Raw genomic sequence first — 26,660 nt, 5'->3', positions numbered from 1 at the left:
TTGACTCTGGAGCGTGCCAAAACCCGAATTGTGGGGAGAACTGATAATGGCTGGCACCGAGTGGCCAAAACCCGAAATACAGATGTGGCAGCGGCAGAAGCTCTGTTTAGCAGGCCATTATCCGGGATGGCTAAGCTCCGCTAGCTAAAAGTTACTTCCCATTACTTTTGCTTTCCAGTTTTAGAAGCCAAACTGACTGAGGAGTGGGACGGTTCGTTTGAATGGAGGAGGTGTTGAGTGAGCAACACGCAGAAGCTCGCCTACAGTTTCGTTTCCATTCACGACGTGTTCACTGATCGCCACGAGTATACTGCATATACGCAAAGACACAGACAATCTTCAGAAATGATCTTTTGCCACCGGAGCTTGGAAATTAATAAGAATAGCTGGCCATTGCCTGAAAGGAACTTCTTTCGCATCAACATTTCGGGTTTTGGCTGTTTGGTACCAGCCATTAGCGATAATGGCCGGCCATTATCAGTTCTTCCTGCGGTTCGGGTTTTGGCAGTAACATATATATTTTAAACACACCTATTTTTGTTTTTAAAAGTTTGATCTTTTCAATTGAGGCTTTTTTGGGGCTTTGTTTTATTATTATTACTATTTTTTTGGTGTGGGTGGGAGGGGGGAGATGCTGAAATATTGCTGCTAGGATCCAGAAATACCACACTGTTTCATATATTGAAACTTGTTATTGGCTAGCCTTATGCCAGCCTGCCACTGTCAATATATTCTGTTCCCCTTGGTTACAAGCTTAATATACTCTGTGTTTTTGGCGAAATGAGCTTTTTATCCTATTGTAATATTTTCAATTAATAATAGATGTCATTAAATTTACTGCTTGTATAGAGACAGGTCTACCCAGATTTACTCTTGACCTTTTTATAAAGCCAGGTAATGGAGTCTGTTCCTTTGCATCTCAGAAGGAATTGACTTTGCTTTATGTATCAGACCTCATCAATTGCACCCTCTCCATCATGCCTTATTTTCCTTTCTTAAGTTCTCTTTAAACTCAACCCACAAAACATTTATGGAGAGACATGTTGCTATCTAATCCTGTTGCAAATATTTCAGGTCTTTTGTTTTGCCATACATTTGGGAAAATGTAAAGCTTCTGAATCTGTTTTCTCACTTAGATTTATTAAAATATGAATTATAACTTTTGTAAAAAAAACTAAGGACCTTGTAAAAGCTTCTATTGCTTACTTACCTAATTCAAGCTCCTTATCCAAAATGCTTTGGACACTTAGTATTTTCCTGTTTTTAGCCCCATCTTCAGCCTTCTTGTCCCCTCTAAGTTTCTTCTCACCCTTTTACCACCACCAGACTAGGATGACTTTTCCTTTTCTTACCAGTCTTTATTCTTCACTATGAAATTCTGGCTTAGAAATCTTCAGGGAATATTCCTTGATTCTCTTAACTCTGCCTGACTCTATTCTCTCTTAAGCCTTTGTTCTTTTAGCACTTATGTACTCACTTTGTATTATATCAGTTTGCACTTGTTATTGTGTTGCTCTGTAAAAGCATTCAATTATTTCATGTATATGTATTCCTTCTCTTGTACTAGATTGTAAGCTCCTTGAGAGCAGGGACCATGTCTTCTTCTTCTTTTTTTTTTTTTTTTTTTTGTATTCCCCAGACAGTGCCCAGTACAGTGCTCTCTCTGCACATAGTAGGTGCTCAATAAATGTTATTGACTGACCAGCCAGAGTGTGTAAAATAGTAGTTAATATGCCAAGTCACATATCTATAACCTATCATGAATCTTGTTTAACTTTTGAAAGTTGCTTTTATATGGTTTTGATTCTAAGAAATTACATGTTCTATATAAAGCGTAAGATTTATCTTTTGTTTGTTTTTACTTTTAAAGAAATGTAAACAGATCGCACAGAGTAAAGAAGATGATGATGTAATAGTGAATAAACCTCATGTTTCGGATGAAGAGGAAGAAGAACCTCCTTTTTATCATCATCCCTTTAAACTCAGTGAACCCAAACCCATTTTTTTCAATCTAAATGTGAGTATTAGTGCTTATGGATTGGTAAAACAGTGTAACTTATGGAATTATTTAAATGAAACCAAGTGGAATTTGGTTTATTAATTTTTGTTTTAAATACTGAGAGAAATAATGGACAGTATAATTTCCTTCAGATTATACTATATGGAGCTTTAATAAACATTTTATTTTGTAGATTGCTGCAGCAAAGCCAACTCCACCAAAAAGCCAGGTAACATTAACAAAAGAATTCCCTGTATCATCTGGATCTCAACATCGGAAAAAAGAAGCGGATAGTGTTTATGGAGAATGGGTTCCTGTAGAGAAAAATGGTGAAGAAAACAAAGATGATGATAATGTTTTCAGCAGCAATTTGCCCTCTGAGGTAAGTAGGAGGAATATTATGTATTTTTCCTTTTTTATACCTGAATCTGCCATTTCATTGTTATTTTATATCTGATTTGGATTCTGTTTCACTCTTCTTAGGGCCGGGTTAAACGGCAGGGCCGGGTTAGACGACAGATGAAACAACCCGCAGCTTCTCATTTGACAGTAACTCGATGCAATTCACTTTGTGGAACCAAGCCACAAAGTGAAAAGCATCGAATTGCAGAGAACAGTGTTATCACATCCCTACCCAACATTGGGCCCTCCCTGCACTTGTGGGAAGGTAGTCCAAGGTACAACTATTTAGCTTCCCGATTTGCTTCAAGGCTCTATAGCTCTAGATTTTGGTGGTAGCAAATTTATTGGGTGGAGGGATTGAGTGGAGAGGGGCAGATCCTCAGGTTCAACACAAGAACTGGATTGGAAAAGGTCATTGTAGGCTGATGTGAGCATCTTGGGTACATAGCCCGTTGCCCTTAATGATGGTTTCTTACTGTTTCTCTGGGTTGTTTGTCAGATAGCCTTTAGTTATTATTTTTCCTTCCCTTTGCTACCTTGGCCCTTTTAAATTCTTGTGTTTAACCTAATGCTCAGCCTTGGTACTCCATTCCCTTCTCCTTCCCCTTTGCTACTATTAAAAGTCGGAGAAGTGGAATTCACACCTTGAAATTTCCGTGGGGCTATAGTTGTATCTTAATAATGCCAAGTGTCAAAACAACCCCATTAAAATGCCGCCTGATTAAATAATGTGCTGCTAAATATAGTGCACATGAAAACAGCAAGACTGTATATATATGTAAATATATATATATGTATCTTTGTATGTATCTCTGTATCTGTACCTTTGCTGTATCTTTTAATAAACAGTTTACTTTTATTTAACTTGTTGTGCAAAATCACGCTTGGGGGATGTGGGAGGGTGGAGTCTTAATAGGGGGGTGGGAATTTTAAATACTATAGATTAGTTGTCATCACCTCTTGCCCTTGGTTTCCAAAGCCCAGATTTTTGTCCAGGGACTGGACTAGATATCTGATGCCCATCTGGACATTTTTCTTACAGTTCTGGGATATGTAGGTCAAGAGACACCTGTACTCTTCACTGCAGGTTCCCTTCTTTGGCTTGGCCATATCATCATCTTCCAGTAAACACTTCCAATTCTACAAATAAATCCTGTTTATAAAATCAGAAAGTGAACAGAACCCAAATCAGAAACTTTTTGATAGTAGTACTTTTTTCCCCAAGCCATTCACAGGTGACATTTTCACTTTTTGTTTGTTCGACCTGCAGCATTTTGAGGGAACAACTTCTATACAGTGAAGTTGGACATGATAACTAGCCAGTGTAACTTTTCAGTTACTGGTGATAATCTGTATTCCCATGGAATTCAACAAGTGAAGCAAGTTGTCCCATCATCAGTTAAGGTCGGGCGGGGTGGGGATAGTTGGTTTGGATAATATTTTAGTGAGACCATTTGAATTGTTAATCCCCAAATCAGGCTACCTGCATATCTCAAGAGAGAAAGGTTAACTGACATTTGCAGCTGACTTAATCTTCTTGTAGTAGCTGAATATAAACCATGCAAGGGGGCTGAACAAACTTACTTAGAAATCCTAATATGTATGCTTTTACTAGTTAATTTCTTGGAGAGTTAGCAGTTAACAAGGAGTTGGGGAAAAAATAGGGAGAGAGTCTGTGTGACAGATATTTTCCAATGAAGTGAAGACTTAACAAAATAACTGCAGAATTCCAAGGGATCTTCTGAGAAGATAAGTGAGCATAACCGTTTTGAATTTCTTCAGTTCAACTACGGGAAAGTGTTTAGAAACGCCTGATGCTTACACCTTTTTGAGAGAGAGAGAGAGAGAGAGAGAGAGAGAGAGAGAGAGACTCTCTGAAATTTAGTACTCAGCCATTTTCAATCTTAACACTGAGTGCGGTGCCTTAGCCTTGTTTGTCATCAAAAGTTGTCAGATTTTAATTGAAGGTTGAGGATAATTATTCTTAAGAAATATGGTGGAAAAAGTTGATAGAGAAAGGTACTCAAATAATGGTGACATTATTTTTTTGTTAAAAATTTTTTCTTACCAAAGAAGAATCCTAGAAGGTAAAATTATTTAACAATTCTTTTCAAAGGGCTCAATGAATAAAGCAGATGATGTCTGCTTTGGGATGATATATATAACTATTTGATATAAAACCTCTTTAAGCTACTTAGAAGATTAGACTCAAAGGAACATACAGATTAATTCTAAACAAGAATCCCAACATACTAGGGCAAAGAGACAGGATTGCCTTTTGCTTTCATGTCTCTGCACTTTTACCTGGCAATAATGCTAAAACATGTAGAGGAAAATGTCACAATTTAAACTTTATAGAAGGTGAAAGTCATGAATTTATTATTTATTCAATTACCAATGTTTATTATTTAGATACATACAAAATGTGAAATACTTTCGGTAACATTTTATGGGAGCATTGACCCTTTTGATTCCTTGTTAGAGTTTGAAATGAAGGCTTCTAGAGTAAAAGGAGATAGCTCTTTTAAATGGTCACCCTTTCAACTGAATAGTATGTTTTATTTTTATCTACCAGTCTTTTTCATTTTAATAAATATAAATGGAGTTTGTGGTTCTTTGTTTTTGAGCATAAAACATTTAGGCAAAGATCACAGATTTTAGCTCCCTAAGAGGGTTGAATTAGCTTTGCTATAATCCTTAATCCCACCAATTGTCTTGCATATGAATGCTCTTTGACATGAGTATGAATGGATAGACATTGTGGATGGAGCAGCATAAATTCATTTCTTATGGAAAAACAACTCATCAGACTGTGTGCGGTACTGCCATAGCATCGTCTTCATACTCAGACACCAGCCAGCAGCATCCTCAGTAAGGAGTGACTACAGAACTTTCACCATATTTGTGTGAATTTGATTTATAAACAGTGAAATAAAAATGTTGGATAACTAATACTTTAAAAATAGTCCTCAGGGGCATTAATTCTTGGTAATAAAGTTAGCAGAGGTTTATTGGGTAGAAGATTAGGATGTAATCTTTGACATAAGTGGAGTAATAACTCATTAGTGTGGAGTTTTCATGGGTGTAGTATCCATCAAATGTTTTAGGGGTCCAGAGGTAGTATTGTTAAGGTCTAGTGAATGCTGAGATGTTAAGATCATCATTATCTTAAGTAGTTTGCTGGTTTGTATTATCAAATAATACTTCCACATCCCAATGGAATTAAACATTCTTTAATTTATAAGTTCTAAATGTATAGGAAAACTTCCTGTAGTAAAATGAAAATTTTAATTGGAAGTTAAACACATGTAGGTCCTGGCACTGCTAGAATGTGTAATACACAGCCTTGTTATTAATTCTTCCTAGATTCTCCTATGTGGTTAACGCTGAATTTCTCTGAACGATTTAGTAGGTTATCTATTTGTTTTCCGCTTGTACTTCATTTAGTCTGTTATACACTGGAGAATTTTGTATGATACAATAAAAAGATACGTAGTTCACTTTTTAAAGCCAGTCAAACACATAATAACTGGGACGTTCTGTGGCTTTTATTTTTGTAGTTCTTGTTTTGCTCTTTTATGTATTAGCCTCTTTATATTTTAATATTTGCTAAATAGTCTAAAATCATGTTTCTATACAGACCAAATGCTTTTACTTTTGGTCTATTAAAGTTTTCCTTTTATGTCTTTTTTTTGAGATATCTGTAATTACCAATATAGAAAATAATTTTCTGGTTATAGGTGTTTCCTTATCTGACTCATCCCATCCTAACAATTATTTTTATCCCTTTTTATCCCTTTTATATCCTTTTACTTATGTTCTAAGAAGTCTCTTAAGATACTTGTTCTTTTTATGTCAACAGTTGTGTTAACAAAAGGAGTAAATTGATTTAGAAGAATTTTCTAAATGAGAAAAATGTAAAAGGCCCACTTATATATATAATATAGGTCATGAAATGCATGTTACATGGTGCCATTGCATTATGTAATTTCATTATGCCTCAGACACCCTTGTAGGTTTTATAGGTAGTAGTTGTCTGCTTTGTTGCTGAGGGGGAGAGAGTAAAGAATTTGGGCAGTTTTTATTAACCTGAGAATTATATTTCAGGACACTTTTTATGTAAATTTCACCTTAGAGCAAAGGTGAAAAGTCAGTAAATAGCTTCCCCATTATCCTACCTACAATATTATTACAGAATCATTTTTATACATTAGGTAACATGCTAATCTGTAGTGTATTGGTAGAAACTAAGGCTTGTCAATGACAGCTTGGTAATAGTATTCTACAGATTTAAGATTCTTTTTTTCCCAGTTTTTGGAAGAGCCTTTTGTTATCATTTTTGGTGCCTTTCTTACATTTCCAGTTTCTGAATATTAAAGCATAGTTAAGATTCTAAAGCTCTGTTGTCCAGCAGTTACCAGCCACTGAAAAATCAGGTTTTTAATCACACTGGTTACATTTCAAGTGCTCAGTAGTGATCACTGCAGGAAGTTTTACTGAACAGTGCTGCTCTAAAGGGTAGCTGCAGTATTATGAGTGTTTCAATACTGATAAGTAACATTGGGTCTGACCCTTATAACTTGCTGCTTTGGGGATTGTAGTTGGCTTTTCATGCCTTTTTGTATGACTTGAGTTACCTTGAAAGGCTGAAAACAGGCTTTTTGATAGAAACTTTTGAGGATCCTTAAAAGGTTAAGATAATTTTGATACATTCTATTTTGAGTATATGTTTTCACATGTAAAAATAAAAATATGGCCGGGTGTGGTGGCTCATGCTTATAATCCCAGAACTTTGGGAGGCTGAGGCTGGTGGATCATCTGAGGTTGGGAGTTCGAGAACAGCCTGACCAACACGGAGAAACCCTGTTTCTACTAAAAGTACAAAATTAGCTGGGCGTGGTGGCGTGTGCCTGTAATCCCAGCTACTCAGGAGGCTGAGGCAGGAGAATCGCTTGAACCCGGGAGGCAGAGGTTGCAGTGAGCTGAGATCATGCCATTGCACTCCAACTTGGTCAGTAAGGGTGAAACTCTGTCTCAAAATAAATAGGTAAAAATATGAAACTAATAGTCAAATTACTATTTGGTAATAAATTTTTGCCATGAACTTGCAATTCCCTTGGTAAGTGTGTTGAAAAATAAATGAAATTTTATGAAATTTTATTTACATATCAAGGTTGCTATAATAAAATTCCTTTCAGAGTCATGTGAATTTAATATGCAACACTAAGATTCGAAGAGTTTCATTCTGGGGATAAATGGTGAGGCATTTAGCTTACCTGCTTAATGAAGGCTAAAAAAGTAAAACTTCTACAGGTATAATAGTTTGCTTTCCACTTGGAAAGAATTAGTTTTATTCTAGAAAAGTTATTTTTTAGAGCCATATGAATAGATTTGTAGCTAATTTATAGTTGGAAATTAGGACTCAGGAGAGTTAAGTGGGTAGACGCATTTTCCCCAGTATCTTCTCAGATTTTAGCCTTTTCAGAATAAAAGCCTGTTATTTATGTCTAAGCACCCTAACACTTAGATTTTTAGAGACTGCTAGGAAAAGCAAAGTAAATGTGAGAAGGTTAATGAGACAGCATTGAGGTGTGCCTTCGAAAATTACCTTGATAATCCTACCTGACAAACCATGTAAGGTAGGCTTAGGGGACATGAATTTTTACTTGAAATATCTGCATTTCCCATTTAAAGTCCCAGGAGTCAAACAGACTTAAAAAGTGAAAGATGAACAAAGATAGTAAGTTCCTTAGTGTTGCAGTTTCATTTTGCTTAGATTCATATTTTCTTTCTTTTTCTTTTTTTTTTTTTTTTTTGAGACGGAGTTTCACTCTTGTTACCCAGGCTGGAGTGCAATGGCGTGATCTCGGCTCACTGCAACCTCCACCTCCTGTGTTCAAGCAATTCTCCTGCCTCAGCCTCCTGAGTAGCTGGGATTACAGGCATGCACCACCATGCCCAGCTAATTGTTTGTATTTTTAGTAGAGACAGGGTTTCACCATGTTGACCAGGATGGTCTCGATCTCTTGACCTCGTGATCCACCCGCCTCGGCCTCCCAAAGTACTGGGATTACAGGCTTGAGCCACCGCGCCCGGCCCAGATTCATATTTTTAATAGGTCTTAGAAGTATTCTAAAGCTGTGTGATGATTTACTTATATTGACAACGAAATTCCACAGATTCAATTTGAAAGATGCATTCTGCAGTTGTTTATTAGACTGTTTATAGGTCCCTAGAAAGATTTTTTTATTTTTATTTTTAATATATATATTTTTTAAAGATGGAGTTTCACCATATTGGTCAGGCTGGTCTCGAACTCCTGACCTCAGGTGATCCGCCCACCTCAGCCTCCCAAAGTGCTGGGATTACAGGCGTGAGCCACGGTGCCCGGCTAGAAAGATTTATATATATAATAATCTAATAGTTACAGAATGAATCGTTTAATTTTGTTTTCATTTTAAGAAGGCATATCTTTTACTTTCTTAGAGTAAAACCTTGATTTAGCTAAAGAAATATTAGTTCATCATCAAGGTAACTAAGAATTACGGAGGATTAAAAACAAAACAAAAACAATAATTATGGAGGATTAGGGATTCTGAAGGTAAGAAAAGAAAGATTTGTGAATCCTTATGCATGCTCATAGAATTACTCTCATAGTCATACAGCCTTCTCTACTTAGGCCTTATTCTTAAAAGAAGTCTTTATACATGATACACAGTCTTAATTACAGCTAGCCTCTACTTGTAAAGAAAATCCTTAGCTGTCAACTATTTACTGACTTTCTCATATTCATGCAGTGTCTACTTATTCTTTGTATATGAAAACAGCTTCTATGTCAGATAAAGCATTTTATAAAAATGAATTTTCTTGTGTGAGATAACTAGGAAATACTAATAACGTTAAAAGAACCAAAACCAAAAAGTTAAGTTGATAAAAATCAATTTGAACTTTTAATTTTAGAACAACAATAACAAAAAGCCAAATACTTATCTTGTTGGGTTTTTCCTTCTGTGGTTAAACCTTTCACAAATCTGACAAATTAAGAATTGGCTCCAAAGATTACTTTTTTAAAATTAACTTCTGCTTGCTATAAGATTTTAAAAGGTAGAATATGAGCTTTGAGAAGAAAGACCTAGGACTTGAGACACTTAAAAGCGCTAAAAGCATTTCAGTTGATGTTATTATGGACTTCCACAGAAATACTATAACTTTGGTAATAACTGTGGATAAACTGAAAACATGGTTCACTTACTTACAGCCTGAATATTTTGTTCAAAGAAATTGGGTTCTTAAGACCAAAGTATCCACAACTGCAAGATGTAAAAGATATGCTGATTAGTAAAGGAGTGATCATAATGGTTTGATACTTGCTTATTCAAGAATTCTGTTAATGCTTCTGAAGGTTATGCCAATGAGTAAAATGAAAACTGCTAAGGAATGTAATAACCTTTACCACTAAGTTTGCAGTTTACTATAAATGGCTTTCATTCATGAAGGGTAGAGAGTTTTAAGTTCTTATGGAACTTCCTATGATTATAGTTTGATACACATATATAGTAGAAAATTTAGTAAATTCAGTCAGATTTTGGGTTCAGTTCTGCTGCCTGTGTGATACTTTGTAATTTATCTTAATCTTCTGTTTTCCAAGATTAGTTTCTCTTTTTGAGTCTCTTCCCTATTTTCCAAGATTATTAGTATGTAAGATGATTATTTTATTTTCAACATGTAACAACTAAAGATATGAGTATTTTTCATTTTAGGGGACTCTGGTAATTTGAGATAATTATCTGTGTTTTCCTTCTTAGCCTGTGGACATCTCTACAGCAATGAGTGAACGGGCACTTGCTCAGAAGAGACTCAGTGAGAATGCGTTTGACCTTGAAGCCATGAGCATGTTAAATAGAGCTCAGGAAAGGGTATGTAGCAGTTTTTTGTTTTTGTTGTTTTTTAAATTTACCTTCAGCTAACTCACATCAGTGTACCAGTTTTAATGGCTAAATGAAAATTTTGCTAACTACATGGTTGAGTTGTAACATCATTTACCTTAATTAGCCGTCTTATTTTAAATGAAAGTGGTTTGAGGCCTGATCTTTTATTCAGCAAATGTTTATTCTTTACTATGTGGCAGGAACTGTTTCATGAGTGAAAAAAAATAGAAGAATTTCCCTGCCCTCACAGTTTACAATCTGGTATATAAAAACAACAAAGTGCCTACAACGCTATGAAATGTATAGGTATCAACAGTTGCCGTATTTCAGCTGAGAAAACTGAAGTGTAAAGAGTAGTTAAGGCTGGGTGCGGTGGCTCGTGCCTGTAATGCCAGCACTTTGGGAGGCCGAGGCAGGTGGATCATCTAAGGTCAGGAGTTTGAGGCCAAAGTGGTGAAACCCCATTTCTACTACAGCTACAAAAATTAGCCGGGTGTGGTGGTGCATGCCTGTAATCCCAGCTACTCGGGAGGCTGAGTCAGGAGAATCGCTTGAACCCAGGAGGCGGAAGGTTGCTGTGAGCCGAGATGGTGCCACTGCACTCCAGCCTGGGCAACAGAGTGAGACTCCACCTCAAAAACAACAACAAAAAAGAGTGGTTAGGTGTTATCCACGGTCACACAACTAATTAGTGGGGGATCTGGGGTTCAAACCCAAACACTATGAATCTGAAGTCTATGCGTTTAACAATGGACAGTCTCTTCGTTTCACTTTTACTGTAAGTACGTGTTCAGATAGGAAATACATTGCTGACAGTACAACATGTTTAGTAAATCTGATTTGTGTGAATGACAGTTGATTCTTTATCACAACAAATGTTGGCGACTGATGTAGTGTACAGGCTTTTGTAGTAAGTTTTATAGCCGGGTGTGGTGGCTTATGCCTGTAATCCCAGCACTTTGGGAGGCCAAGGTGGGCGAATCACTTCAGGTCAGGAGTTTGAGACCAGCCTGAACAATAGGGAGAAACCCTGCTCTACTAAAAATACAAAATTAGCTTGGCATGGTGGCACATGCCTGTAATCCCAGTTACTTGGGAGGCTGAGGCAGGAGAATCATTTGAACCCCAGAGGCAGAGGATGCAGTGAGCCGGCTTTATGCCATTGCACTCCAGCCTGGGTAACAACCGCAGAACTTGGTCTCAAAATTAATCTCATGTAAAAACAGATAAAAAAAGAAAAAAATAAAAACAAAAGTTGTTTCATGTATTCAAGTATACTGTTTCCTATAAATACTCCTTAAACATGTGTCATGAATTTACTCTGTATTTATAATGTCTCAAAGGAAGTAATTAAGAATCCAGGCTGTCATGACATGTATTACAATACATTTTATGAGATAGGAATGGAGGGTGGGTACCCATTGCCATATGAGCCTTTTACATTTTTAGTGTATCTGTGATAGTTTGAAGAATGAGTAGTAACAGCTGTGCCTTTTAGTAGCTATGCTTTTAGATACATTTCACAATCTTACTAGGATTTACTAAATGTTGTCAAACTGCTTTAGAAAATTAAGCCATATTTAATGTTAAGTGTGTATGGATTCAAATATTTAAGTCTGCTTTTCAGCCATTTTTACTTCATGAATTAAATTATTACCAGTGATGTTTTTAATCAGGGAATTTTATATAGTTAACTGAGACTACTACTTTTTTTTCAGATTGATGCCTGGGCTCAGCTGAACTCTATTCCTGGCCAGTTCACAGGAAGTACGGGAGTACAGGTTTTGACCCAAGAACAGTTGGCCAATACCGGTGCCCAAGCCTGGATTAAAAAGGTACACAGTATACATACATACGAAAGTGTTGAACAAAATGTTTAAATTTATTGGAAACTATTTATTAAAACTGCATGAAAAGACCAGTGACTCTAACCAAAGTTCCTGAGTAAATTTGCTATGTGTATATGCTCCAGGGTGGACACTGAAGATGGACTGGATTCATCAGAAAATGGCAAATGTATAAATATGGCTCAAGAGCCACTCATTTATACGGTTATTTAAAATACTGCTGCTGCTGCTTTTGAAGGGGTGATTTTATTTAACTATATTTTGAACAATAACAGCGTATCAGGTGCTGTGCAGAATATTCCACAGTTCCTGCTGGACTACTAACCTAATCATTTCAAAGCAGTGGTTCTCAAATTTTTCTTCATCATGGGATACTTTATTACAGGTTTATTTTTGGTGGATCACTGCCCCCAAGAGCCCTCTACCACCTTAATTTTCCATTCCTCTATTCTTTTGTCCTCACACCCCACCCCTTTTGTTAGTGCCTGTGCCTTCTTCTAAGATCTCTTGGCCCCTGTTCCTCACTCCTCTTGTGACTTGTAGCCCCAGGTCCCTTTGCTTGTCGGCTGCTGGTTACAGCCAGTCGTTGGGAGGCCCTAGTATTAGCTCTGCATGTTGTGATCTTGCCTTGGGATTGGAAGGCTGAGGGAGGATGGCTGGAGTAGGGTGGGCTGTGGTGAAGGGGATGGGATGGAGATTAATCTGTGGACCACCATTTAGGCCCTAGTGGCCTCTGGTGATCCACACTCAATTTGAGAACCACTAATTTCATGTAAGACCTAAAATCAAGGGAGAGGATGGACACCTCATGCTACGAAGATGTAGGTGTACCTGGTTTCAGATTCTGCAGTGAGACCTGTGAACTCCACTTACGGCTGCCTCATCATTGAGGGAGTCTTAGGTGGCTAAGAAGGGCATTCTGAAGAAATGCATTCTGGTGAAGGGACAAAAGTTGGTTGGATGGGTGATGGGAAATTTGTTACAGGAGTACTGGCAGCATAGCAGTGCTGAAACTGGGAGGCTGCGTGGTCTAATGGATTGGGAATGTTTCTTTATCCTGTTGTACTCCTGACTGCTTGTGTGATCGTGGGCAAGTAACTCTTTGGAATTTCCGTCTCCCAGGTGTCTAGTGGTAACAAGCAATGTTATGGTTATCTATAGAGAATTGCTATGAGTGCCAGTGAATGAGCTGAATTTCTGAAAAATGAGATAGAGGTTGCTTTGGGTATTTTAATCTTGTAACTTTTTATCAGTTTTGTTATCTTTGTTGATCTTATTAACAAATTAATATGAAACATCATGTACACTCATGCCTGCTTTTTTAGGACAGTAGTTGCACTGATGTGTAAGTGAGTACACAGTCACATTCATTAAGAAATTACAATTTCTGTAGTTTGCTGAGGGTTGGTTTTAGGAAAAAGTGTCAAAATGTAGCAAAATATTTTAAAGATTGGAATTACCTTGGACTTTTATATTACAGTTATTATGAAAGTGATTTATAGAATTGAAAAAATGGCTTTAGTTTTAATTCTTTAATACTATTTAGTCTTGAAGCTGAACTCAACCAATATTTCAGGAAGTTAGAAATAAAGCTTATAGGTATTAAAATTGGCACATAATACACAGTCATGTACACTGCTAGGTAGAGACATCAAAACATGCTTCAATTAAAAATTTTGGTATTTATCTAATGATGTGCTGATCTATATATATGTTTATATACTTCTAAATATGTTAATAACTGAAATAACTTTTAAAAAGTGAATCTTTTTCTGATTCTATTGGTTTTCCCCTAAAATAATTACTTCCGGTATTTGTAGTCTTGTAGGCAGTTAACAGACTTTAAGTAATTTTAAAATGTTTAATAGCACCTTTAAAAAAGACTTTGTCTTTATATTTTATGTAAGATATACTTTGGAAAGCAAATCATTTTGATCAATTATGAGAAAAAGATACGTTCATCAGACCAAATTTTAAATTATAGATAAAAGCAGCATTTATAGGAAAAGATTCATTTGTATAGAATTACTGAAGAATATTTGATGCTAGTATCAACTAAAAGAGAAACTTTTTAAAATTAAAAATGGGCCACAACATGAAAATTTAGCATGTATCATCCCTGTTCATTAAATTTTAAGTTGTGTTTAGAAAAACCTGTCCAAATGATCATTTTGGCTTTTCTTCTTTAGTAAAGTCCAGCATTCTCATTATGTGTTAAACACATGGAATACCAACATTTCTCTATGTTCTTTCATAGTTTGTTGCAGTATATTTTTAGGTTAAAAAAAGCAGAGTTTTATCAGTATTCTCATTCATCAGTAAAACATTTAAAGTAGTGGTTTAAAAGAACTTATTTTCTGGAATGCAATGATTTGGATGTGACCTATAAATACAGTTTATTATTGTGGTCTCATTAAATTAATTAGCTTTTTAATAAACTGCATACACATTGGAATGAAGAAACAGATGACGATACTAGGGAATGGAAACAAAATTGGAAACCTGGGTTATTTGGGGATTTATATTGTACTCTGCACAGTTGCCCTTTTTTTTAGGAGTGTTCCCTGGAAAAGAGGGACGGATGAACCTGGAAGTAAGTAAAAGACATTCTAGGTGTGTAGCATAAAGGCAGTTAATATCCAAGCATCAGCTTTCTCTTTATACATCTACACTGCATGGCCTGCACCAATTAAGGAACTGAACCAGGGGTATGTTTTTTACCTCCACAGCTGCCTCCTTCCATCAGAGCACCTTGATGAACTTAATGTCTAGGCACACATCATTGGCATGTTTTCTCCCCAGCACTTAATTATTAAGCTGGGAAACAAAAGATGATACCGTTTTACTACTGCATACAAACGTTTTTTTTTTTTTTTACATTTAGTATTAACTTATCAATATAGGAGATGTTAATACATACTGTTTCCTGAGCTACCAAAGTTTTTACTCTCTCTGTTGATAAGTTAATGACTTACGCTATATGTATATTTATGTATATTAGCTAGAGAACATAAAAACAAAATTTAATAACAAGGGGGAAATAAAGCATGATTTGGAGATATGTTTCAGATTTTTAAAAAATGCCATAAAGATCAACAGTAGAATTTAATACTGTTTGTTATATGTACATGGAAGCCCTTTAATAAGAGGCATTGAATATTTCTTAACCTGTAAAAATAATGAACTGCTGACCATGCTAATGTATCTACTTGTGCATCTTAGGACATTAAGTGGTTTGCTGCTTTGATGGAAATTATGGTTCAGTGGGTTGGATACGAGAGAGATGATTGTTCACAGAATAACCTGTGAACTTTCACCCCTCTGTATGGAAACTTGTTTCAGGGCCAAATCCTTGTAGCTGTCTTCTTGCCCCGGTCAGTGCCAGCCGTACTATTCACAACACTGCTGCTACCGAGGCCTAGGTATGTAAACATTTAAGGAGTTTTTAAAAGTCTTAACATCAAGCCAGGTTTTAAAAGAATTCAAATTCATTTTGGCATACTTACAGGATATTTTATGTGATTGTTTTGTATTTGTTACTGTGTAAATTTAAAGTTTTGTGGGTTTTTTTTTTTTTTTTTTTTTGCTGCTTTAGGGATTTTCTAAGTAAAATATTTATACTTGCTTTATAGTAGAATGGGGAAGAAAACTTTGGATGACAACAGTATACTTCTTCAGTGTCTAAATTATTTCTAAGTGATTTCTGGGCTTTATTCATAAACTAGGTACACCTGGGACAATTAATATTATTGATTGTTTTAACACTGCCTTCTTTTTATTTTGCAAGCTAAGAAGAGATACGAGTGAACCTAAATAGTGGACGAAAACAGGAGTGTTCTAATTTTTTTTTTTTTTTGTGGGGCACAAGGGCTACTGTTTCAAAACTGCCATTTACTTGTCTTATTTGACTTTCAAAATACTATTACATTAATGTGAAAATAATCAGAACATACACACTACAGTATGTATAAAGTATAGAAGAATTTACATTTAATTGCTGTAACAGGTCTAGAAGTAAAATAAGATTCCTCTTTTTAGAAAGTAAACAATGAATTTGTCACCAAGTTCTAACTGTAAAATGGGGACATTTTACCTTTCTTTCTTTGGATAGGATCAGTTCTTAAGAGCAGCCCCGGTAACTGGAGGAATGGGAGCCGTTTTGATGAGAAAAATGGGCTGGAGAGAAGGAGAAGGATTAGGAAAAAACAAAGAAGGCAATAAGGAACCCATCCTAGTTGATTTTAAGACAGACCGAAAAGGTAACAAGTTCTTTTTTGGAATGTTTATTAACACCTCCTTTAACATTACCTTTTAAACCCAGTGATCCTGAGCTGAAGGCATCTTGTATATATGCAGCCATTTGTCAGAAAAAACTTTAACCTCTTCTGGGGTTCCCAAAGTAGTTTTTTATATATATAACTATGGCTGGGGACACCAGTTTTAACTTTTAAAAGGAAACTTTTGTTATGCTAGTTGCTAAATATGGAAATGTATGTATATCTAATTATAATATTACACCTCCAAATTTAACTAGATTTCCTGTTTAAAAAACAGGATTTCCATTTTCTTTTATCTTGACAAGGGACTATTCTTATTTCTAGAGTTTGGTTTATTTTTTGTCAGACATTTTAGCCCATCTTCATTATTTCCTATTACAGTGTTTAGTCCTAGATTTCACAAACGCTGTTTGCTTTTTTTTTTTTTCTCCCCCTCAAGCTCAGTAGTTGGGTCGGGTTAAGAGTATATAGTAGACCAACTGCTGACAATAATGTTACTTCTTCCTGTTGCCTTGTGTTAAGGCATCTTGGAAATGTTAGCATTGACTGTATTTTCCTGTTACCTTCAGATACCTGGGCAGGGCAGCACTGTGTCATCTATGTCACTTGTATGTAGTTGTTAAGTACCTAATTGGTATGTATGAAATAACTTCTTCCCTTGGAATAATGTAAGTGGAATTGCAAGAGGCTGCCAGCTCAGTATGGTTTTTATACCTCATTTAAGCCTCATTTATGAAAATTGGCAAATGTAAAACTGGGATTTATTTTCTATTTTCATCTTTGTAATCAAACGGTAAGTTGAAATTAACTTCAACAGTTAATCTGTGTTAATGAATTTGGAAATGAACCAGCTTTGCACCAAATACTTTGGTTAAGTATTGCACAGTTTCAGGAAGCGTTTTCCTTGGAATTGTGGGACATGGCCTGACCGTAAGCTCTTGGAGAACCGCTCATTTCCCAGGATAGGTTTGGAAAAAAGCTTATACGAGCATGGAATTATTTAGCAAAGGTTGAAAAATTTCTTGTAATATACAAGATGAGCATCCCACATCTAGAAACCTAAAATGCTCTAAAACTGAAAACTTTTTGAGTACTGATACGCTCAAAGGAAATGCATTTTGGATTTCAGTTCTTCAGATTTGGGATGCTTGACCAGTAAAATATAATGCAAATATTTGAAAACCTGGAATCATCCAACACACTTCTGTTACCAAGCATTTTGGATAAGGATTTCTCAGCCTGTATATGGGATTGGGAAAGCAGTGTTTAGGTTTAGCAATATAGCTAATCCCCTTTGTAATAAGCCTATGGAGAGGGAGGTTATGTAGAAAGGTCATGTTCATATTTTGAGAATATCTTACATTTGTTAGAAGAGAGTTTGCTAGGAAAAAAGGGACCTGGTTTTATTTGGAGACAACTGCCTTTTTCAAACCCTTTTTGGTGGCTTAAAATCCTAACCTTTTTTGGAAGAGTCTTAACTTAGCATCTTTTTTTTTTAAGAGACAGTAAATCTTGAGAAATCACTTCTAATAAATAACCATTCCTTTTTTTCTTTTTTGAGACAGAGTTTCACTCATCACCCGAGGCTGTCAGTGGCACAATCTTGGCTCACTGCAACCTCCACCTCCTGGGTTCAAGCAGTTCTCCTGCTCCAGCCTCCCAAGTAGCTGGGATTACAGGCATCCACCACCATGCCCGGCTAATTTTTGCTTCTTTAGTAGAGATGGGCTTTCACCATGTTAGACAGGCTGGTTTCAAACTCCTGAGTGATCACCTCAGGTGATCCACCCGCCTCAGCCTACCAAAGTGTTGGGATTACAGGCGTGAGCCACCGTGCCCGGCCATGACCATTACTTTTTAAGCTAACACAGAAACAGACTTGGGAATGTTGGTACTGTTGGCACTTAGTTTGAATGTGTATTTTTGTGTATATAATATTTTTTTTTTTTTTTTTTTTTTTTTTGAGACAGAGTGTCGCTCTTGTTACCCAGGCTGGAGTGCGATGGCGCGATCTCGGCTCACCGCAACCTCCGCCTCCTGGGTTCAAGCAATTCTCCTGCCTCAGCCTCCTGAGTAGCTGGGATTACAGGCACACGCCACCATGCCCAGCTAATTTTTTGTATTTTTAGTAGAGACGGGGTTTCACCACGCTGACCAGGATGGTCTCGATCTCTTGACCTCGTGATCCACCCGCCTCGGCCTCCCAAAGTGCTGGGATTACAGGCTTGAGCCACCGCACCCGGCCGTATATATTTTTTTAAAGATAATTTTGCTCTTGTCGCTCAGGAGTGCAGTGGTATAGTCTCGGCTCACTGCAGCCTCTGCCTCCTGGGTTCAAGTGATTCTTCTGCCTTAGCCTCCCGAGTAGCTGGGATTGCAGGCATGGGCCACTGTGCCCAGCCATATTTAAATTTTTGTTTTCTGTTTACATTTGCTATTTGTTATAATTTCTCACACCAAGGTTTATGAATATAAAATGTAAATCTATATGCTGAAACAGAAAAAGAGAACAAATAGAAGATTGGTAGAGAAATCAAGTGTAGTGTAAGAATCTGTTTATTTTATCTGAAGGCACAGATTTTGAGGTTCAGACTCCTACAGTGGGATCTTTGTTTTTTTGGTATTATAATTTAAAATGGTGCTTTAAGATTCAGTCAACAGTTGTTTTTTTTTTTTTTTAAAGGTCTTGTTGCAGTAGGGGAAAGAGCACAAAAGAGGTCTGGGAACTTCTCTGCTGCAATGAAAGATCTGTCAGGTGAGAGCACATTTTTGAATTTCCTCTTACCCTAATCCCATCTTGAATCATTTGTTGCAGAAGTTGGTGGAAATAATTTAAAACTGGGTATTTTTCCCCCCTGCAGGCAAACATCCTGTGTCTGCTTTGATGGAAATCTGTAATAAGAGAAGGTGGCAACCACCTGAATTTCTGTTGGTCCATGATAGTGGTCCTGATCATCGCAAACATTTTCTCTTTAGGGTAAATATGAATTTCTGCACTAATTGTATATGTTTATTAATATGGTGACTTAGAGGGTGAGGGGTAAACATGATCACAGGATTAAGATTCTGTTCATGGGTGGGGGTTTATTACTTGTAGTTAAATGGTGGGGTTTTTAAACACTCAAGGGTGCTTTAATATGACTTATCAATGTCCTGTTTTTTAAAAAATTGGGAAAAAATGGGCAAAATCTAGTAAACAGTTCTTATTTTCTAGTTGAATGTGGGGAACTAATTTAATAATTTTATCAGTCTTTTTCTCAATTTGGAGATCTGCTCTTAATTTGCAGTCCCTTTCCCAAATGATTTGCTGCTTCTGGGTTGAAATTGTAATTTGACTTACATAGTATGGGTTTTATATTATTGTAAATTATTTTCTAGCATTTAGTAAAAAAATACAAAGCTAATAGATATTAAAGTTTGATGCTGTTCTTATTGTATGTTTTTCTTGAATAGGTATTGAGAAATGGAAGCCCTTACCAGCCCAATTGTATGTTTTTCTTGAATAGGTATTGATAAATGGAAGCGCTTACCAGCCCAGCTTTGCCAGCCCTAATAAGAAGCATGCTAAAGCCACAGCAGCTACTGTGGTTCTTCAAGCAATGGGCCTTGTACCAAAGGACCTCATGGCTAATGCCACTTGCTTCAGGAGTGCCTCACGTAGATAGATTGAGGTTTTATAATAATCATTTCAGATAATTTTACTCTGCATCACAATGTATTTCCTCTTTAATGTTGTAAATATTTGGCAATTTAAGACATTGTGTAAAAAGCAATCTGTAAAAACATCTCCAGGCTTTGATTTTTGTACCATGGAAATTGTATTTAACCATACAGGGTTTTGGTATGTTTATATTGTTTACCTTAGTGATGTATTTGTTTAAGTGGCTAACATCCAAACGATTGTTTGAAGGCATCAGTAATCTTCAGTGTGGAATGTTAAATAACGCTTTTATACTGTATTTTGTACTATGATGTAACTCCCCTTCCTTATGGCTAGGCTGCTGTAACACTTGCCTGTAATCAATGAAGGGCTGTGCACCTTGTACTATTTCACAATGGGTTCTGCTGGACAGATACTGGGCCAGTGTTATTGAGGTAATCAAGCAAGATCTGTCCCACAGGGCTAATGCCACCATCTCCCCTCAAAATTCTGTAGAGGTTATAAAAAGAAAGTGGTATGTTGTGTGATGATCAGCACTAAGTCCTGCATTCCTGTTAAAGCCACTTGGGTCATAAGAAGGGAGTCAAAAATGAAGTCTGACTAGAATTCTATTGCAGAGGCCAAGTACATTTAGTATGGCATTGAGTTGTGATATAGTTTTACTTTGATGTGCATTTTGAATTTCAGCTACACCTAGATAGACGTAAAATGATAATTAAAATGCTGTAACCAACTTATCTAATAAAACTGGCAATCAGCCACTATTTTGTTGACTCTGAGAAAGTTAAAGTTTATGTTAATTTTTAGGGTCCGATAGAATATTTCATGTGTATTACGGTGGTATTCATATGCTATGTCTCTAAACTTTATTTTCAAAAGCTTAAGGCCCAAATACAAACTTCTCTGGAATAAATGTGGTGTTTTATTTTCTGGATTATAAAGTGAACAAATACTTAGATACTATTATTTCTTTACCCAATGCTTTTGATTTCTAAGCACTTTTATTTTTAAAAAATGTGAATTATACAATCCCCACCTGCACACGCACACGCACGTGCACATGCACACGCACATTAAATACTACTTTGCCATGACAGCTCAGCATACTTCACAATTCTTAACACTATTCTATGTGGAATACAAAATGCCTTTTTACCTGAATTAACATGCATTAAAAAAATTTTAGTATATGTGAAAATAAAAATTATAAATCAGTAGGAAAAATGTTAAGGTAGAAGCATCAGCAGTCAGCTAGGTTAGTAGAGATGTCTGCATTTATTTTCTACCTTTATAAAACAAGAATCTACTAACAATCTTAGGTAAATGGTAAAGTAACATATTTTTGCCTTGATGCCTTTGTCACAAGGCCACGAGATAACTGCTGTGTGTTTAGTCTCAATTTCCTGTTGCAAGGAAACATTAATTCAGTTTTCTACTCACTATACAATTAGGTTGTAGGGATATAGACACCTCATTTGAGTGATCTGAGTTTTTCATCTTTATATCTAAAAACTTCAAAATAGTAAAAGCAGAAAACACTAATTTAAAATGCTACTGTAATAAAAATATTTATGAACATTTCAGTATTTTAAAGTATATTCCTTTAACTTCAAGAATCTTGAATATCCTTGCTAGAAGGCTTTTTTCCTCAAAGATTCCTTTTAGGCTTACTTTGGTGTTCAGGATCTCCAATTATAAATGTAGTCTCTCATCACCACATTCCGTAAAGATGATTTCCCAAGTAACGGTATTTCACTAAGTTGCTCCAGAGTCTTAGGGTGCAAACCACAGTTAGTAAGCTCCGTATGAACAACCTCCTGTGGAAATTTGTATGAAAGTCAGTGAAAAGCATATTAGTCTTGAAACACACAAGTTTTAAATAATTACTACGGAGACTGACAAATAAATGGCTCATTCATGTGATTCACCCTATCAACAGAAGACCTAAGAATTTTTGTAGTGACAAAATCCCAAAATACTAACGGTTATTTTTATAAGTCTAGCTAACTGAAATGCATGAGACAATTTTAGAGGCAAAAATCCTTATATTCAAAATCAAAGGCAAATATCGTTAAATACCTATAGTGAATGATGTTTCCTTAAAACTATAAAGGCATCAGGTACTACTGAGTTTTGGATCCAAGAGGACCATGAAAATAAAATTTCCCCTTTTGGAAATGGGAAGTTCCTTAGTCACTGTTAAAATTGTACTTGGACTGACGCCAGGTGCCTTGGCTCAAACCTATAATCCTAACACTTTGGGAGGGCAAGGTGGCAGATCACCTGAAGTTAGAAGTTCAAGACCAGCCTGGCCAACATGGTGAAACCCACCCCCTCTGTCTCTACTTAAAATACAAAAAATAGCTGGATATGGTGGCATTCCTGTAATCCCAGCTACATGGGAGGCTGGGGCAGGAGAACTGCTTGAACCCAGGTGGCTGAGGTTGCAGTGAGCCAAGATCGGGCTGCTGCACTCCAGCCTGGGCAACACAGCAAGACTGTCTCAAAAAAGAAAAAACTTGTACTTGGACTCAATTCATGAAAGTTAATTCAACAATTTATGGACATTATTCCTTCCTCTAGTAATTCAAAATTGAATTAAATAAGTTTAATTACTTGAAACACAAAAGTGACTCAGCATAAATGACTCCCTTCCAGCTAGTTTGAGGAAACTACAACTAAAACGGTCTGCTCATAGATGTCTACTTACTGTATTAAGTACTTTGTCCACTGGCAGGCAGATGTTAAATACAGCAGTTGGTTCATGTGGATATAGTAGCGCAGAGAAAGCCCCACTCTGTGAAGATTTGAGCAGCATGGTCAGTGAATGCAGGCAATGAGGCATGATAGGACCTGTAATCTCCAAACTAAATTGGTCTCTGTATCCAGAAAGAGCTTGTGTCTTCACATTTACACTTCGTGCCTTCATGAAAATTTAAAGAAAAGGAAAATGGTCATCTTTCAACTTTTTTTCTAGCTAAAAATGTGTTTAATACGTTTCCATTTGGGGTTTCCTCTCTTTAACCGTTACGGAACAAAAGTATTTCCCAAGACATCAAAACAATGTTAATGAGAGTAAAAATACTTGGCAAATTTTCAGCATCCTCTCCATATTATGAGATTTTTCAGTTGAAGTATATTCCAGAGAATACCATTTTTTCATACAGTATTTTATCTGATTTAGTAATAACGCTGTCAATTCAGACTACTGGAAAAACAAAAATTTAAAATCCATTCAATTCTATTGCTAACATTTAGCATGTACTTTGTATTTACATGCATAATTTGACTTTTACTTATGTATGCCCCAGTTTTTGAGACCTGCTATAATTTAACATAACATTCGTGGCCATGTCCTTTCACTAGTGAAATGAAAATGGAATCAAGCAACTATTTCTTAAGTGGCAAAAAAGGAAATTAACACAACACTTTTGTTCCCAGTTATTTTATTGCCAACTGTTACTTTACTCAGTAAGAAAATTTTTGGCCAGGCATGGTGGCTCATGCCTATAATCCCAGCACTTTGGGAGGCCAAGGTGGGTGGATCACTTGAGGTCAGGAGTTGGAGACCAGCCTGGTCAACATGGTGAAACTCCATCTCTACTAAAAATACAAAAATTAGCTGGTCGTGGTGGCACCTGCCTGTAATCCCTGCTATTTGGGAGGCTGAGGCAGGAGAATCCCTTGAACCTGGGAGTCAGAGGTTGCAGTGAGTCGAGATCGCACCACTGCACTCCAGCCTGCTGACAGAGCGAGACTCCCTCTCCAAAAACAAACAAGAAAAAACAAAACAAAAAGCTGGGTGTGGTGTGTGCCTGTAATCCCAGCTACTCAGGAAGCTAAGGCACGGCACAAGAGTCATTTGAACAGGGGAGCAGAGGTTGCATTGAGCTGAGATTACCCCACTACATTCTGTCTAGCTAGGATAGCAGAGCAAGACTCCATTAAAAAAAAAACAAAAAGATTTTATATAATTTATATATTTTCACATAATTTCTTTGATGTAACCGTCTTATGTCAAAAGTTTTTTTTGTTTTCTTAATGGGAGGAAAGCAAAAGCAAAATATGTACCAAGCAAAAATGCTAGAAGTTTTTTTAATCAAGAATTTATCCTATCAGGCCGGGCGCGGTGGCTCAAGCCTGTAATCCCAGCACTTTGGGAGGCCGAGGCGGGTGGATCACGAGGTCAAGAGATCAAGACCATCCTGGTCAACATGGTGAAACCCCATCTCTACTAAAAATACAAAAAAATTAGCTGGGCATGATGGCGCGTGCCTGTAATCCCAGCTACTCAGGAGGCTGAGGCAGGAGAATTGCCTGAACCCAGGAGGCGGAGGTTGCGGTGAGCCGAGATCGCGCCACTGCACTCCAGCCTGGGTAACAAGAGTGAAACTCTGTCTCAAAAAAAAAAAAAAAAAAAAAAAAAAGAATTTATCCTATCAAAGTAAAGTACTTCTTAAAAGCTAGGTTATGGAGATTTTTATTACCTTAAGCATTTGCATTGTGGCACCTCGGAAAGCAACAGGGGATAAGAGGGTTGGAGGAAGTCCTGCCTGTGGACCTGAGGTAGCAACTAAACTCTTACAGTTGATCAAAAAATTGAGCAATGTAAAGGTGTTGATTCCTTTCACCAACACAACAGACTCAGGTCTGTGATCCATTTGTACTTCATGTTTCTCTTTACGACTGAAGATGACAATCAAGGAAATTGCAAAAGCGAACCCCACCTACTGTGGAAAGCAGTTATCTCGATTCTGAATCACCTGAGACCCCTTATCTCCATAATAAAACGCAAACACTCTTGCTACCTCTCTTTACTCAATCATTAAGGCATATATTTCAATCAAAATGTTAACAATCTAAATTTGCTACAAACTGGCACCTAATTTCTTCTCTAGTTAAAACACACCTATTCTCCCACAATCACAATTGAATGTTTTGAGGGTTTCATAGTTCACCATTTATTGATACTCAGGGGCTTGTTATTAAATATTACAATGGAAAATTAGTTTTAATATAATCTGAAGATAATTTAAGATTATAGTCGGCCGGGCGCAGTGGCTCACGCCTGTAATCCCAGCACTTTGGGAGGCCCAGATGGGTGGATCACGAGGTCAAGAGATCGAGACCATCCTGGTCAACATGGTGAAACCCCGTCTCTATTACAAATACAAAAAATTAGCTGGGCATAGTGGCGCGTGCCTGTAATCCCAGCTACTCAGGAGGCTGAGGCAGGAGAATTGCCTGAACCCAGGAGGCGGAGGTTGTGAGCCGAGATCGCGCCATTGCACTCCAGCCTGCGTAAGAAGAGCTGGAGTGCAATGGCGCGATTTTTTGAAACTCCATCTCAAAAAAAAAAAAAAAAGATTATAGTCATATAAAACTGCCAATGTTAAACTTCTCACTAACGTCTTTCAATGAAAATTAATTCTAGTTAACAGCAACTGAAAGGATACAGCTTGATAGAAAGTATGTCTGGCTTTTTAATTTCATCTTGCACTCCCATCTCTTCCAGCCAAGAAAAACTTTCCTCTTCGTCCTCATCACTGATGGCTTGCTCCCTAGGAAATTGCTGTAGTTAGAGTCTCTATTTCACAAAGCTGCTCCTGTACAAATCTATTTCACGGGTCTGTAAGTCACTGGATGACATAAAAAGTTATTTAAATAACATACTCCCCATATTCCAAGCTTGTTCCAGATGCTGTCTCCTTTTTATGGCCACTTTCTTTTATTAAAGGCAGAGAAAATTCAATACCTAAATGAGGGAAAAAAATGTAACTGAGTTTTCATTATAAGTATTTAACAGGCATGCTGTACTTTTCGAGTGTACAAAATATGAAGTGTAAGTTTTTACAGATTATCTATTAAGGCAGTAGTTTTCAAGCTTTCTTGACACAGTACATACACACATAAAAACGTATCTCCTTGAAAGAGGTACGGGAAACAACACATACATGTGATACTCTTTCATAAATTATATTGTATTCTAGTTCACTTTTTGAAAAAGTACTGACTGGGTCCACTAAATAGATTTCATGATCCACTAATGGGTTGACTCAGCTTGAAAATTATGTTATTAGGGCCGGACGCGGTGGCTCACGCCTGTAATCCCAGCATTTCGGGAGGCCAAGGAGGGTGGATCACAAGGTCAAGAGATCGAGACCATCTTGGCTAACATGGTGAAACCCTGTCTCTACTAAAAATGCAAAAAATTAGCTGGACCTGGTGGCACATGCCTGTAATCCCAGCTACTTGGGAGGCTGAGATAGGAGAATTGCTTGAACCCAGGAGGCGGAGGTTGCGGTGAGCCGAGAATGCGCCATTGCACTGCAGCCTGGGTAACAAGAGCGAAACTCCGTCTCAAAAAAAAAAAAAAAAAAAAGAAAAAAAAGAAAATTATGTTATTAAAGGAGTAGCTGGTACTATAGAAGAATTTCTAGAAGACTGTATGTAGTGACTATCTGGCCCGATATGTGTTTTCTTTTAGAGATCAGAGAAGGGAAAACTATGTATAAGGAACAGTTTAAATCAGGGGTCCCCAATCCC

The 26,660-nt window shown here is 36.9% G+C and overlaps 2 protein-coding genes across 8 annotated transcripts in view; one reads left to right on the top strand and one right to left on the bottom strand.

Moving 5' to 3' along the window:
• SON (SON DNA and RNA binding protein) overlaps positions 1 to 20,897 on the top strand; it is a 34,964-nt gene extending 14,067 nt beyond the window's left edge. The window contains exons 5-13 of one of the 4 annotated variants that reach the window (XR_005582572.2): positions 1,871 to 2,017; positions 2,193 to 2,381; positions 10,207 to 10,317; positions 12,048 to 12,164; positions 15,519 to 15,598; positions 16,288 to 16,435; positions 19,137 to 19,208; positions 19,315 to 19,430; positions 19,960 to 20,897. Coding sequence is in view for 3 of the 4 variants with exons in the window: in XM_039480384.2 (XP_039336318.2) it covers positions 1,871 to 2,017; positions 2,193 to 2,381; positions 10,207 to 10,317; positions 12,048 to 12,164; positions 16,288 to 16,435; positions 19,137 to 19,208; positions 19,315 to 19,430; positions 19,907 to 19,966 (960 nt within the window). In the remaining variant the exon portion in view is untranslated. Of the gene's footprint in view, positions 1 to 178; positions 1,705 to 1,870; positions 2,018 to 2,192; positions 2,382 to 2,482; positions 3,266 to 10,206; positions 10,318 to 12,047; positions 12,165 to 15,518; positions 15,599 to 16,287; positions 16,436 to 19,136; positions 19,209 to 19,314; positions 19,431 to 19,906 lie in introns of those variants that run through there. The other 3 variants (XM_039480384.2, XM_039480385.2, XM_039480386.2) reach the window with 3 other exon arrangements.
• Positions 1,603 to 26,660, bottom strand: part of DONSON (DNA replication fork stabilization factor DONSON) — a 31,542-nt gene continuing 6,484 nt past the window's right edge. For 3 of the 4 annotated variants that reach the window (XM_039480387.2, XM_039480388.2, XM_039480390.2), the window contains 5 exons: positions 25,788 to 25,869; positions 25,571 to 25,675; positions 24,602 to 24,800; positions 22,825 to 23,037; positions 1,603 to 21,931 (listed from right to left, as the gene is read on the bottom strand). In XM_039480387.2, the coding sequence (XP_039336321.1) occupies positions 21,794 to 21,931; positions 22,825 to 23,037; positions 24,602 to 24,800; positions 25,571 to 25,675; positions 25,788 to 25,869 (737 nt within the window). In that variant the 3' untranslated portion in view covers positions 1,603 to 21,793. The remainder of the gene's footprint in view (positions 21,932 to 22,824; positions 23,038 to 24,601; positions 24,801 to 25,570; positions 25,676 to 25,787; positions 25,870 to 26,660) is intronic. The other variant, XM_039480389.2, reaches the window with a different exon arrangement.

The sequence above is a fragment of the Saimiri boliviensis genome, chromosome 18, assembly GCF_048565385.1.
Source record: "Saimiri boliviensis isolate mSaiBol1 chromosome 18, mSaiBol1.pri, whole genome shotgun sequence".
NCBI classification, from domain to species: Eukaryota; Metazoa; Chordata; class Mammalia; order Primates; family Cebidae; genus Saimiri; species Saimiri boliviensis.
Note: the sequence above shows the minus strand (reverse complement) of the source record. Positions and strands in the feature narration are given on the sequence as shown.